This window comes from Centropristis striata, chromosome 8, assembly GCF_030273125.1.
Source record: "Centropristis striata isolate RG_2023a ecotype Rhode Island chromosome 8, C.striata_1.0, whole genome shotgun sequence".
NCBI classification, from domain to species: Eukaryota; Metazoa; Chordata; class Actinopteri; order Perciformes; family Serranidae; genus Centropristis; species Centropristis striata.
The window spans coordinates 4,519,674-4,533,902 of record NC_081524.1 but is presented as its reverse complement, the minus strand read 5'-3'; the positions used below and the strand labels follow the sequence as shown (position 1 = coordinate 4,533,902).

The 14,229-nt window shown below is 38.6% G+C and overlaps 1 protein-coding gene across 1 annotated transcript in view; it reads right to left on the bottom strand.

Annotated features, from left to right (window-relative positions):
- Positions 1 to 9,533, bottom strand: part of grik3 (glutamate ionotropic receptor kainate type subunit 3) — a 219,166-nt gene extending 209,633 nt beyond the window's left edge. The window contains exon 1 of the mRNA XM_059339180.1: positions 7,942 to 9,533. Coding sequence (XP_059195163.1) covers positions 7,942 to 8,056 — 115 coding nt within the window. The 5' untranslated portion in view covers positions 8,057 to 9,533. The remainder of the gene's footprint in view (positions 1 to 7,941) is intronic.
- Between the last annotated feature and the right edge of the window lie 4,696 nt (positions 9,534 to 14,229).

Sequence of the window (14,229 nt, the reverse complement as noted above, 5' to 3'; positions counted from 1 at the left end):
GGTTACAAATGGCAACCAACGATATATATCGCCTGCAAAATAATATCAACCGTCTGCATGACAGCAGAGTGAAATCCTCTTGAATGAAAAAGATGAAATGTATAGCCATAAGGAACTCTGCACCGTCTTAATTTCAATAGGCATCAGAAGCATATGCTTGCAGCAGACCTTTCACTGCAGAGCACCCACTTTGTAGTACGATATGAAAACACCATCTGGTGTGTTAGCGGCGGCTAGGCTAAGCTAGCTGGGGCGAGATGGGGCCCTGCTGTGTCACAGGATTATCTTACTGGTTGGTAGATCCGCTCTATTAGCCTCTAGTGGCTCGGATTATTGGATGATCATTATAATGTGTGACTGAACAAGGAGCTAAGTAGCTGCACTTTCTTGATGCAGTTAAGTCTTGTTAGCGTTGGTGATCAGACACATTACGGCAGCTGTCTCAAACTCAAATTACCTGCTGGAGGCAGTATCAAAATGACCAAAAAAAGACACAAAATTAAAACAAAAAAGAGACAAAATGACAGAAAAAAACTAAATTACTTAGGAAGGACTCAAAATGACCAAAAAAGACACAAAATGACTAAAAAAAGACACAAAATGACCAAAAAGATACAGAATTGTCTTTTATAAGTGATTGAGTTTTTTTCTGTAATTTTGTGTCTTTTTTTTGTAATTTTGTGTCTTTTTTTGGTACAAAAAATACAAATACAAAAAAAAAAAAAAAAAAGACACAAAATTACTAAATAAAAGACACAAAATTACCAAAAAAGACACCGAATTACAAAAAGGACACAAAATCATTAAAAAAGACACAAAATTATTTAAAAAAAAGACACAAAATTATTAAAAAAAGACACAAAATTACCAAAAAAAGTAATTAAAGGGACCTTCCACACACAACACGGTAAAGTGTCATTCATATAAAACTCACATTAAACTTTCATATCAAGGTGGGGGCCACAAAATATCGTCACGAGGGCCGCAATTGGCCCGCGGGCCGCGAGTTTGAGACCCATCTTTTACACCGTGTCTGAGACATAAACACACTGTTTATTTACTTGAACTTTTGGAGTCCCACAGTGCGTTTTAATACATGTCGACTGGCTTTAGTGACGTGAAAAAACGGGCTCGGAAAAAAAGACTAGAGCGCGCCTGGAGCACATATTTGTTTGTGGAAGTAGAATGTTCCTTTCTAATGCGTCTAAACAGGATCACAGGCGAGCAGAGAAGACGGCACGCTCAGAGACGGGCCCTCTGCTCAACAAAACGAACATCTGCCGTTTCTCATCAGCGAGATTGAAGCTAATGACGAGCCGCGAGTGTGCTGACAGAGAGAATGGGATTGGATTGTGTACAAGAGGCCCAGAGAGACCAGACATATGTTTTGGAAAATGTTGTGGATAGAGTATAGCTTTATATAGTGTGTGTCCATGTGTGTGTGTGTGTGTGTGGATGGTAAGATCAGTGGCGGTTCTAGACCAGATTTACTGTGGGGGCCAAGGAGGGGCCAGTGTTTAATCAGAGGGCCACATTTAAAAACTGCAAAGATGATATTTAAGCATTCAAAATCTTTATTTTGGCTTATTTAAACATCATCATCATCACATCATTTAAGTATGTTTGGTATATTTGGTAAGTATATAGGGCTATTTTGTCCATTTTTTAATCCTTTTCATGTCTTTTACGTGTCTTTGTAAGTCATTTTGTGTTTTTTTTGGTCATTTTGTGTCTTTTTTGTCATTTTTATGTATTGAATTTTATGAATTTTGGTAATTCAGTTTTCTCATTTTGTGTCTTTTTTGGTAATTTTGTGTCTTTTTTTGGTCTTCTTTGTTTTTATGTCTGGATGTGATGAAGAAGTCATGCTTTGGCGCTTTTGGAGACTCCAGAGGGTTAATTGTGCAATAAAATATTGTGTACATATATATATATATATATATATATATATATATATATATAAAAAGATCATTCTGACTGTACTGCAATTTCAAAATAAAAGAAAGTGATTGTACACAAAAATGAGAAATGTCATTGTCATACAAAAAAAAAAACTAATATTGTTGGTGAGCCTCATTATTTAAATCGATGTATTTATATCTTCCAAATATACTTAAATGAGATGTTTAAATTAGCTAAAATAAAGATTTTGAATGCTTAAATATCATCTTTGCCATTTTGTAATGTGCTAATGTCCCTCTGATTAAACACTGGCCCCTCCTCGGCCCCCACAGTAAAACTGGTCTAGAACCGCCACTGGGTATAAGATCCAGATGCCTGAGAGTGGCAGAGGCAGAAAATAGGCCCCTGCTATTTTTATTTTTTTATTTTTTTTGCAGTTCATTTATCCAAGCGTGTTTATACAAGTGGATGAAGGGGAGTGTGTAAGCGCAGGTAAAACAACCGTTGTATTCCTCCCCCTTCAATCTCTGCTTTCGCTAACAGATAATGGAATTACACATCAAAGCAGCTTCTCCCTGTATCCAATTCTTCTGTGACCTCTACCAGCCTTTGTTCATATTCACCACGACAACTCCCCATCCTCTAGCCTCCACCAGCAGGCTTCTCCCTGCTTCCTCTCCCTCCGTCTAGGGAGAGATTAAATTTAGATGAAAATGAAATATTCATTTCCACTCAGCAACTGATGGCCGTCTTAATTTGATACAACTTTTGATGCAACATCTCTTCATTGTTCTTCGTTGTTGAAATGAGGGTTGTCAAAAGTATCGATGCTTTTTGGAGTATAGACCAATGACCAAACAGTTAATACTAGTAATGTTATGATACTATATAATACACAAGGAGGACACCTACAACAAGCATTCCTTTTCAAGTATTTATTTATACAGCAAACTATGACCTTTAACCTCAAAATGTGTGTGTGTGTGTGTGTGTGTGTGTGTGTGTGTATCTGGAGGAGTGTGCGCGCTTATGCGCATGTGTGTGTGTATCTGTAACTGTAATCACATCAAAGTTCAAAGGCAATCAGAGCAATCAACAGAATTAACTGCCACCTGAATGTTCCGGAACAGTGATAGCGGCCAGAGGTGGACAGACTGGAATTTCTGGCCTCGAACAGAAAGCATTTTGGCAAAACCATAATACCTATCATTGATCCGACTTCACTTTGAGCATCCTGATCCGACTTCACTTTGAGCGTCCTGAGTTCTTCCTGAACGTCTACATATGTTTGTTTTTTTTAAGAAAAATAAAAAATAGCTTTGTTAGAGCGATCTAAAAAAACTGTTACATCTCCCTTTTTCAGAAATCTTCCTGCGTTTTTAATATGGGACCCAATGAGGCTGTTGGTGGTGTTGGTGGCGCATCTGTGCATCCTACGCCCAAACTATAACTCTGACAGCTTTACCAGAGGATTGTGAGTGAGAAGACAAATTTTCCTACGTATCTATGTATAAATTATTTCTGTAGAGTGGAATTTGCGGCCTGGAGCGCAGTTTTCAAATTTATTTTTTGACAATGTTTTCTCTCCCTCTACACTCTGGTGATGATGTCACACACTGTGACACGAACATTCCGTGCAATACACACCCATTATAATCTCAGAATTTCTCCAAAAATGATCATGGTCATTGAACAGGGATTGATAAAAAACTATATGACCTATCGAAACGTGGATTAATACACCGATACACAAGACTTGTGTCTACTGTTTAAAGTTTAAATGTTGTCTCTAGGTGAAATTATGTCGGAGAAGTAGACGTTTAAAAATCTCCAATTATTGTTCTTTTTCGCTAATTTTTTTGGCTGTTCCATTCACTTCAATGCAAAATTTTGGGCAGGTTGGGCAAATTCGTATTCTGTAGAGAAAAGTAACAGCACACCGATCCCGATCAAATCGCACGTTTTGATATATAATTTGTCCTGCAACTCTTCAAGTTGTAGGACTAGTAGCGGGACGAAATTGCGTCCACAAGAAGAAGAAGAAGAAATCCACAGTATAACAGTAGTGCTCGGGGCTTACATTTTCAATGGACTCAAGTGCAGATTTTTATTGCATTATCTGGGTTATTACATTATCAGAGTGTTTAGTTTATTTAGAAGGATCCCCATTAGCTCGACCCCTATAAAGTGGAGCTACTTTTAGTGGGGTCCACATTTAAAACATACATAAATAAAATTAAAAATATAAGGGTCAATGACGTGATCTAACCCATTGCCATAAAAATCTGATTATACACAGGAAAATAAATGTGAGCTAAAATGAGAAAAAAAAATACAATCCACGTTTACATTTTTTTTTAACGCCCTCCTCCTCTTCCTCCTACTTTGCCAACCGAACCATCCTCCTGTGGGTAATCCTCAATACAAGCAGCCCCTTTTTGGGTTTGACTTTGTTAAAAGCAGAATTGCAAAGTACCATTACAGCTTTTTTCGCGCTCTCTTGAAATATGTCTGAGTCATTTCAGATGAGACATTTGCACAAACCCCGGCGAGGAGGATCTCGGGGAGCATGCGAGTGGAGAGAGAGCACTCTCTGTAGCTCGCTTGAAGAGTTAATCACATGAAAACTTCTCAGTCTCTCGCCGCCGCCGCCGCCGCCGCTGCTGCTGCTGGTGCGGGGATAAAGACAAGCCTCTGAAGTGGCTCTGTGTTTGCAGACTTCAGCCAAAGTGGTGACCACAAACCCAATTTATCCCACTGAAGCTTACGAGTGGTCACACTGCATACAGCTTCAAGTGGCGCCACATTTGTCAGCTTACATTTAAATGTTCGGCCTGTTTCACACACAATAATTAAGTCTGCAGTCATGGCTGCCCAAAGCATTTTAGGCAGGCTGAATGAAAAATGCATAGGACCAGGTGTTGTCGGGGGCAGAGCGGGAGCTAAGGAAATTAAATCAACATGAAATCATGAGGGAGATTGATTAACTGGCACTGATTAAGTGCTTTAAGTATTAGGTAGATAAAGTAATTGATTATTCAATAAATCCCAGTCAGGCAGTGAATAACCTCACCGAGAGAGAAAAGAGACAACAAATGATTAATTAGTTTCATCAGTCTGCACATGAAAGAAACCGTGTATAATAATGTGTCATTACTATGTGCTTTAACAATGTATATGCAGGCTGTGAATGCATTTTCATTTCTAAATTAGGCAATCTGATGGAGAAGAGAGCAATTCGTGTAAGGGAATTAATAAACTGTGCAGTTAAAGTGCTGTGCTGCTCGCTGGCTTTACAGAACAGAAAGCAACTGAATCATCAGCGTGCTGCTTTTATTTCCATATTGGCAAAACATAGGAATTATCTGCACTTGCATGCTACCTTCTGGGAGAAAAATTACATCCTCCAGCACTTTCCTCGTTATTGTAACATTGCATTATCCAGCGAAATGATTCCTGAACGAGATGAGAGGTTGCAAAACATATCAGGAGAGGGGAAAAAAACGACGGTGGGAGACTAAAAAGAGGCACAGCGTGTAAGTGGACAAATACAGGAGGAGCAGTTCTTTTATTCTCTTCCGACAAATAGAAGCTGCAGAACGAGACGGAGCGACCATCTGGCCTCAACTTAGAGCCGTGCACTGTAAAAGCACTAAAATCAATGGCAACAACTCTACCTTGGATGCCCACCATTACCCAGATGGTGTACTTGGAGAACTGCACAGGCCACCTAACCAAGTGCAGACACAGCACAGACAGAGAGCGCGCGCTCAAATACCACCGCCCACCTCCATGGTTTTCACTGGTTTGTTTGTGTTTGTAACCAGTGCTGGTGAGGAGCGACGTTGGCCACCGTGCAGCGACTATAAGAGAGCCCTCTGTTGGTTTTAGCAGGGCGGTTGGGACACACACACACTTTGCACACCAAGTACCAAATTACCAACCAAAAAAAAAAGGAGGGACAAAAAGGTCCTCTGCACACACACTCAAAAAAGCGCTCATCCCTAAACAAAAGCAACAGACTGTGACTAACATCCTCTCAGAAAATAATACAGTATGGCTGCAATAACACACATATTGCATATTTTATGTCCACCCTGGAGCTTATCTGCTATTAAAAGAGATAAAGATGAAATTTTGTGCGTGTAATTATATCAAATATTATGTCTTGCTGTTTTCACCAGGCCTATTTTTTTTTAGTTAACAAAATAAAATAGGTCCAAAAAATCATATTAAGAACCTTTTGATTTTTTTTTCTTTTTTGGCATTGAGGCAAATTCAGCAACCTTCTCTTGCATGTCCTTTTTCTCAGCTTGTCAAAATGCAATCTTAGGAACACACACACACACACACACACACACACACACACACACACACACACTGAAAACAAACTGCTCCTGCACGGCGAGGCAATGATAGATTCTATAAAAAGCAATAGTGCGACTGTAGCACATTTCAAGGTAAATTTGTCTCAGCACTTTGACATTTTTTAAAAACAAAGCCTGTCAAGTCTATTTCAGGTCTTCATTTGAGCTGCTGCCACAGTCAAAGAGGGAAAAAAGAGAGCGGGGGGTGGTGGAGAAAATGTCCCTTTGACCAAACGATTTCAGTTCAGATCAGTAGAAAGAGAGCTTTAAGGATTTATGCAGTTTCTGAGACATCACCAAAGTCCAAACAGAGCGATGTCAGAGGAGTCATGGCTCCTCAGAGTGCAGCAGTCAATCACAGGGACATCCAGGGCCTCAGCATTGTTCCACAGACTTTATTCTCTCCAGTCTCTCTTTTTTTGCAATTGAATCAAATATACAGAAAGTGACAGCATTCACTCAAGTTCACTGAGCTGTAAAAATGCTGCTGTACTTCCTCCTGTTAAGGTCTGCTAACTCAGTGACCACCCACTCTGTGAGTCTGACAGGAATTGTAATACAAAATCAGAGTGTGTTGCAGGCGATTATTGCACATATGTCATACAGGAGACAAGTGGTTCTGGAAAGGCCATTTACCCCCAGTTAGAGTCTTGGAATATAGAATAGGCAATTTTGCAACATTCAGCCCACTTTCTGCCATCATTTATACCTCAAAGACCAAAAAAAAAAAAGCTCCATTCCATTAGGATGCTCACTGCCCTGCTGCACCCCGGCTGTTGTAGTGGTATGTTAATGTGGGCCAATGCCATTTTGAGTAATTGTCCTGCATGGCGCTCAGCCAAATGTCAAAAACGATTTGCCTTGTGACAAAAACCGTATTGATCTTCATTCTGCTCCTGTCTCTTGGCGGCGCAAAATGTTTCATCGCATCGCCAGCCTCCGAATGACAATTCTCACATTGTTCCTCAGTGAGTGATTGGGGAAAAGACAACGCCAGCACAAACACTGCTGCTGCTTCTTCTTCTTCTTGTGTGCCACATGTGTGTAAAAAAGATCAGGATTTAAGCGTGCAATGCAACTGTTTAGTATAAAAGTGTAGTTTATGATAAGATGTGAGATAAGATCAGATCAAACTTTCCTTTATCTCTGCAGAATCCATGCATGACATGGAAACTTTCTTAATGTGATATACTGTAGCTTTTAATTTACCAGACTGTCCTTTAAAAGCTAAAACTTACTCCCAGAAGGCATGGCAATGAGCCTGAATTTAGCTGGTGACTCAACATGCTGGCTGCAGAAAATGGAACAGACAAAGCAGAGTGCATAGAGGTCACACTAACCCACAATATTTCATCATGGCATGGTCTCTGAGTGGAGAAGGCACCCTCTATTTTACAATGCAGTCGGGTGCAATATTGCACTTGCTCTCTTGTTGCTGCAAGTAAAAAATACAAAAATGCACACACGACCCGACTGGGGCGAACGGTAAATGAAATGGACTGCTCATTTACTCCAAAAACTGCCCGCTGCACGCTGAGAAGGCGCGGAGGAAATGAGCGTAAAAAGGAGCAACTTTCAAGGTTAAGACACAATGCATGTGTGTGTGTGTGTGTGCGCCCGTGTGTGTGTGTGTGTGTGTGTGTGTGCGTTAATGCAAATATGCATAACTTACCTATTCGAATAACATGAGGCATCCCGTTAGAGTAGTGAATCCAAAAGAGACATGCAATCAGCGATGTCCAGTATTCCCAAATCGCACTCCGGGGAGACAGCCAAGTATTTCGCATGGTTGTAAAGTCGCGGGATCCACTTTTTTAAAATTCCAAAGACGGCTCAGAAATGCTCATCAAAACTGAATTCGACGGAGCATATGTGGGTTTGGGTGTCTGCGACAAATTTGCGCTCATTGTACTTGGTGCAACATTCTCTCAGGGTCTCTCTTCTTTTTTTTTTCTGTGACTCGCAAGTCTGAGAGCGGCTCGATCAGGATGAAGCCCCCCAGTCCCTTTACAGGCGGATCACTGATACACCTGCGAACGCAGGCTGCTACAATTAGCCTGCAGGAGTCTCTGTATCCCCTCCTACCGCCGATGCTATCAGTCTACTGGCAAGTAGCACAGCAACAGCCGAGCCGGACTCCCGCACCGCTGTGGAGGAGGAAGAAACTGCGCCTGCGGAACTTTGGGTCGCCTCGAACGATTCTGTCTGTCGCCCCGAAAAGACAAACAGGCAGAAAGGCGCGTCACGCAACGAGTGCTGAGGAATATGAACGCACTTATTGCAGTTTAATCACTCCAGTCAGCTCGCTCCAGTCATGAGAAGTGTTCATGTAGCACAGAGGGACTTTGTGAAGGTGGAGAAAGCTGCTCCGCGACGCGACGCTCCTCTCTCCAGTTGCGCACGGCACGGTGAAGAAACGTCCAAAATCTGCCCAAAATGGCTCTTTGTTACACAGTGTTCATTTAAAAAAAATCTTCTAGTTTGTGCAGGATGCAAAGGGAGTGCAGAAAGCCGTGCATCTGCGTGCGTCTGACGACCGACCCTCCTTCCACGGTGCCACTAGAGGCACGCGTCGTTACGCATACTTGTCAACTATGTCCAAGAAGTATTTTATGGAGGTGAGAGGGATCCGAATAACGGACCCGGTTCTCTACTTTTCCACTTGTTGTATACGATATGATATCCGTTAATTTATCCACATTTCATATAAGGAAATGTAGGATTCTGTGTGTCTTCTCTGGGTTTTTTTTTCCTTCTTGTTTACTGCGTCGAGATGGAAATTGCTTCTTTTTTTTTTATTCGCCTCAAGCAAGAATAGAGGAAACCCCCGTCTGCCTCCAGCACTGTGAATGGGATGAATTATTTGCATGAGGAGAAATAAGTGTCAGCTCAGGATTGGGCCATTGACAAAGCAGGCTTCTTATCGCTGTTATGTGAGACATTGTGTCTGTGTCAATGACTACATTAAACTCCTGTAACTGCTTGCTGCCTATCTGGCTTTTCCATTTCTCATAGCTTTACAAAGAGCCGTCAAATACAAGCTGCAGGTTACATATACAGTCACACAGAAAGGGCTGCAGCTGGAGCCTCTCTCTCCACTGCAGTGGAGGAAAAGCCCGGCTCTTAAAGTGTTGAATTACCAGTTTATGGTACAGATTTCACTAAGTGTATTATATATTTTGCCTAAAACTGAAAAGTGAAACTTGTAGCATCATCAAAAGGCTGAAACTAACTTTGGAAAGATGAAAGCTGCACCCTCTAGGATTCAAAACTCTTTTTAAAAGAAAATACTTGGTTACTTAGTCATGTTTTGAATTAATATTTTAAATATGCAGATAGATAGATAGATAGATAGATAGATAGATAGATAGATAGATAGATAGATGGATAGATAGATAGATAGATAGATAGATAGATAGATAGATAGATAGATAGATAGATAGATAGATAGATAAGTGATAATCATGTTGATAATTGGTCATTTATGGAGTAAAAATGTCAAACATTCACTAATTTGGGCTTTTTTTGAGTGATGTTTTGCTGCTTTTCTCGGTTTTCTCGGTTTTTCTTTTATGTTAGTGGAACAAAACAAGAAATCTGAAGTTGTAACCGTGTCGTAATAGTCACTTATCACAATTTTCTGCTTTTTTAACATATTTTTTAATTAACAAAATTATAGATTAATTACCAAAATAAGAGACACATATGAAAATGCGATTAAAAGCTAGTTCAAGTTAGCCAAACTAATGTATTTAGATAGATAGATAGATAGATAGATAGATAGATAGATCACATTGGCACAATCATCTCATGGAAAGAGGTGAAAAATATGTTTTTCCAACATTATGGGCGACTGTGTATTTATTTTACTCACTTTTATTTCTTTATTTTTTTTGCCCTAACCTTAGAGAAGTAGTTTTGTAGCCTAAACATAATGAAACTGCTGCTTTTTAAGTCCAATCCCCACGTTGGCCACGTTTTTAGAAACATTTTCTCCACATTTTCTTACACATTAGGTCTATTTTTGTCACGTTTAGTGAACCTTTTTTTTTTGCATATACAGCTGTTTATCTCACACAAATATACACAAAAATACACTCTGTATGTGTATTAACAGCATCTACATTCATAGATAGATAGATAGATAGATAGATAGATAGATAGATAGATAGATGCATTTATAGTAATAATAATGCATTTTATTTCTATATAACTTTTCAAAACTGTTATAAAGGGATTTTCTAAAACAAAAATGGCAGACAAACAATGATAGAATAAATACAAAATACTAAGTTATACAACATTGAATAAAGGAGATACATATGAGAAAAAGTAATAGATAGATAGATAGATAGATAGATAGATAGATAGATAGATAAATAGATAGATAGATAGATGGATAGATGGATAGATAGATAGATAGATAGATAGATAGATAGATAGATAGATAGATAGAAAGATAGATATTTCCTGTAAAATGTAAACCCATTTGAAATCACAAGCAATGATAATAATGGTAGACATTTTCATATTTTATTCTCCTAATAAACCAACACCACAAATTGCTTTTTCCCCCTTTTTTTTTTTTTTTTTTTTTTTTTAACGTTAATGATTTACCGTTTTTAAGCATATTCTGAAAAATGCACTGCTACATTTCTTTGTGCTTAATAGAACACTGTTGATGAGATAGTGCTGCGGCTCATTGGTTTTATTTTTCTGTTTGGAATGGGGGAGAGGAATAAACTGTGCATCAGGGGGCATGCAAGCAGGAACAAGCCAGACTGACTGCCACTGCATATTCATGTCTCCCACAGCAGATTTATCGCCTCTTGGCACAATGTAAGGACTATCAACGTGAGTTATGTGGCCCGGCTCTCGCATTATCGAGATTCATTGACTTGCTGCTCTTTCAAATACAAAATGTACACAGCTCTAGCAAACAAGACATTCTGGGTCTGTGGGTGCCCTCTATAGAGAGATGGAGGTCTGTGCTCTCAATCACCTGGGCTGATAACTGGAGGAGTCAGAGCCCGGAGCAGAGAGGTTCCCACGGAGACACAAGGAGAGGAAACGGGGGAAAGCATGAGGTGTATGTAGTTGGATTTATATGGGCTGAAATATGTGCCACCAGAAAGTGAATTTGAATTGTTTATATTTGAATTTTTGAATTGCTTAACTTGAATAATTGCATTAAAAAACTGAGTTTGAATCACATCATTTGAATTTGTATTGTTCAATTTGAATCATTGCATTAAAAAAACTGAATCTGAATTGTAATTTGAAAGTGAATTTATTCGTTTGGAACTGAACATTCAGTTCTCACGATTCAAATTCAGTTTGCAAAATTCAAATTCAGTTTGCAAAATTCAAATTCAGTTAACAAAATTCAATTTCAATTTTCTGCGAAGAACATCCGGGTAGTTGAGGCAGAGCAATCGAGCTCAGATACACAGAGCACCTCTTCAGCCAATCAGCACCTCCGTTTTCTTTTGTAACATTTGTTGCCACGCGGTTGCCACTCGCCACGAAACGGAGGAAGAATTTAGACTGGCTTGACCATGGATTGGCCGAAAAGGCGCTATGGCAACCAGGTAGCAACAAATGTTACAAAAGAAAACGGAGGTGCTGATTGGCCGAAGAGGCGCTCTGTGTATCTGAGCTCGATTGCTCTGCCTCAACTACCCGGATGTTCTTCGCAGAAAATTGGAATGAATCTGAATTGTAATTTGAAATCGAATTTATTAGTTTGGAACTGAACATTCAGTTCTCACAATTCAAATTCAGTTCGCAAAATTCAAGCTATTTGAGGCAGAGCAATCGAGCGCAGATACACTGATTGCCTCTTCGGCCAATCAGCACCTCCGTTTTCTTTTGTAACATTTGTTGCTACCTGGTTGCCATAGAGCCTCTTCGGCCAATCAGCAACCCCGGTTTCTTTTGTAACATTTGTTGCCACAAAAACATAGGAAGAATTTAGACGGGCTTGACGGTAAACGGAGGTGCTGATTGGCCGAAGAGGCGATCTGTGTATCTGAGCTCGATTGCTCTGCCTCAACTACCCGGATGTTAGTCGTAGAAAATTGAAATTAAATTTTGCGAACTGAATTTGAATTGTGAGAACTGAATTTTCAGTTCCAAACTAATAAATTAAATTCCAAATTACAATTCAGATTCAGTTTTTCAATGCAATGATTCAAATCGAACAATACAAATTCAAATTATGTGATTCAAATTCAGTTTTTTTAATGGAATTATTCAAGTGGCCCATATTTCAGCATCCATAGATTTGTGCGTTTGGATTAGCTGTTGAAGCTAACAGGATTTGAGTTGTTTGTGTTTCTGACAGCAGTTGGCATTAAATGTTTATGTAGCCGTCAGTTCTGTGTCCGCGTCTCTCCGTCATTATGAGAAGTGCCACATAGTGTCTCCTGCCATTACAAGAGCTCCTGGAGGAGAAATGCACTGTGGCAGTGGGAGGGAGGGACACCAGGAGGATTATTAGAGGAGACCAGAGCAGAGCTGGTGTCACACACACACACACACACACACACACACACACACACACACACATCCACATCCACCTCCTTCATGTTACCTCCAACACACACTCAGAGTACTCCGCAGGTCATTCATCCCAGCTGCCTTAAGACTGTACAACCTCAACGTGTTGGAGTTTTCTTTCTTTCTTTTCTTCTTTCTTTTATTGTTTTACTATTTTATTGTTTTCATTGTTTTTATTGTTTTTATTGTTTTTATTTATAACTAATTGTGTATGGTTTTATCCTATTTTAATAACTGTACAGCACTTTGGTCAACTGAGGTTGTTTTTAAATGTGCTCTATAAATAAACTTTGACTTGACTTGACTTTGACTTTTCTGCACACTTTGCATTTAATTTTCACTCTGCTCATTTCTTCACTTAATTTGCACTAAGTTGTATATAGTATATTGTATATTGTTAAATGTCTTTTTCTATTAGATTGTTTAATTTTTATTTTTTTTTATCTTTTTATCTAAAAGGGAAATAATTTGGTAACACTTTACAATAACCAACTAAAATAATGTTTATAGATGGTTTATAAACCAATTATTAACATTAACAAAGTGACATACATTAACATACATATTTAATCTTAAAAAAATGTCAACCAATTTCTTAAAGTTATATGAATCATTTCAAAAATCATTAATATACTTAATATGGTGTTAAAAATGTTAAAATGAGTACAACTAAAACCATTAATTAACTATTAATTATAATTTAATTGTTTGTTAATGGTAAATTAACTATCAACTTACATTAATATACCATCTATTTGCCATTTATATATGATTTAGTTAGTTAAACATTAATAAATGATGTATTTACCATTCTAAATGGCCTATATATGGTTTATAAATGATGATTAAACATTAATAAACTATCTGTTTACCATTTATAAATGATGGTTATTGTAAAGTGTTACCAATAATTTTGTGTGAATTTTATGAATCTAATCTAATCTAATCTAATCTAATCTAATCTAATCTAATCTAATCTAATCTAATCTAATCTAATCTAAAAGTACTCATATAAATTGTGTTGAAATAAAAGTCAATGTCCTGTATTCTAAGAAGGAATCACAGAAGGATATGGGATGTGCCTTTGATGAAGATCAGTGGGATACTATATGTCAGAATGTTTTTCCTCACTGTCCTGTAATAAAATGACTGAATTAAATTATAAATTCATGCACAGGACGAACCTTCCCCCGCCCTGCCTCAGCAAAATGTTTCCTAACTCGTCCCCCAGATGTCATCGTTGTAAAACAGGTAAAGGGTCAATTATGCATGTTTTTTTTGGGAATGCAGAAAATTAAAACATTTCTGGAAGGCGGTACATGACGTAACTGAACTGTTAAGGTTGTTACACCAACAGGTAACTCTTTGGTACAGAACTGAACAAGACATTGAACACACC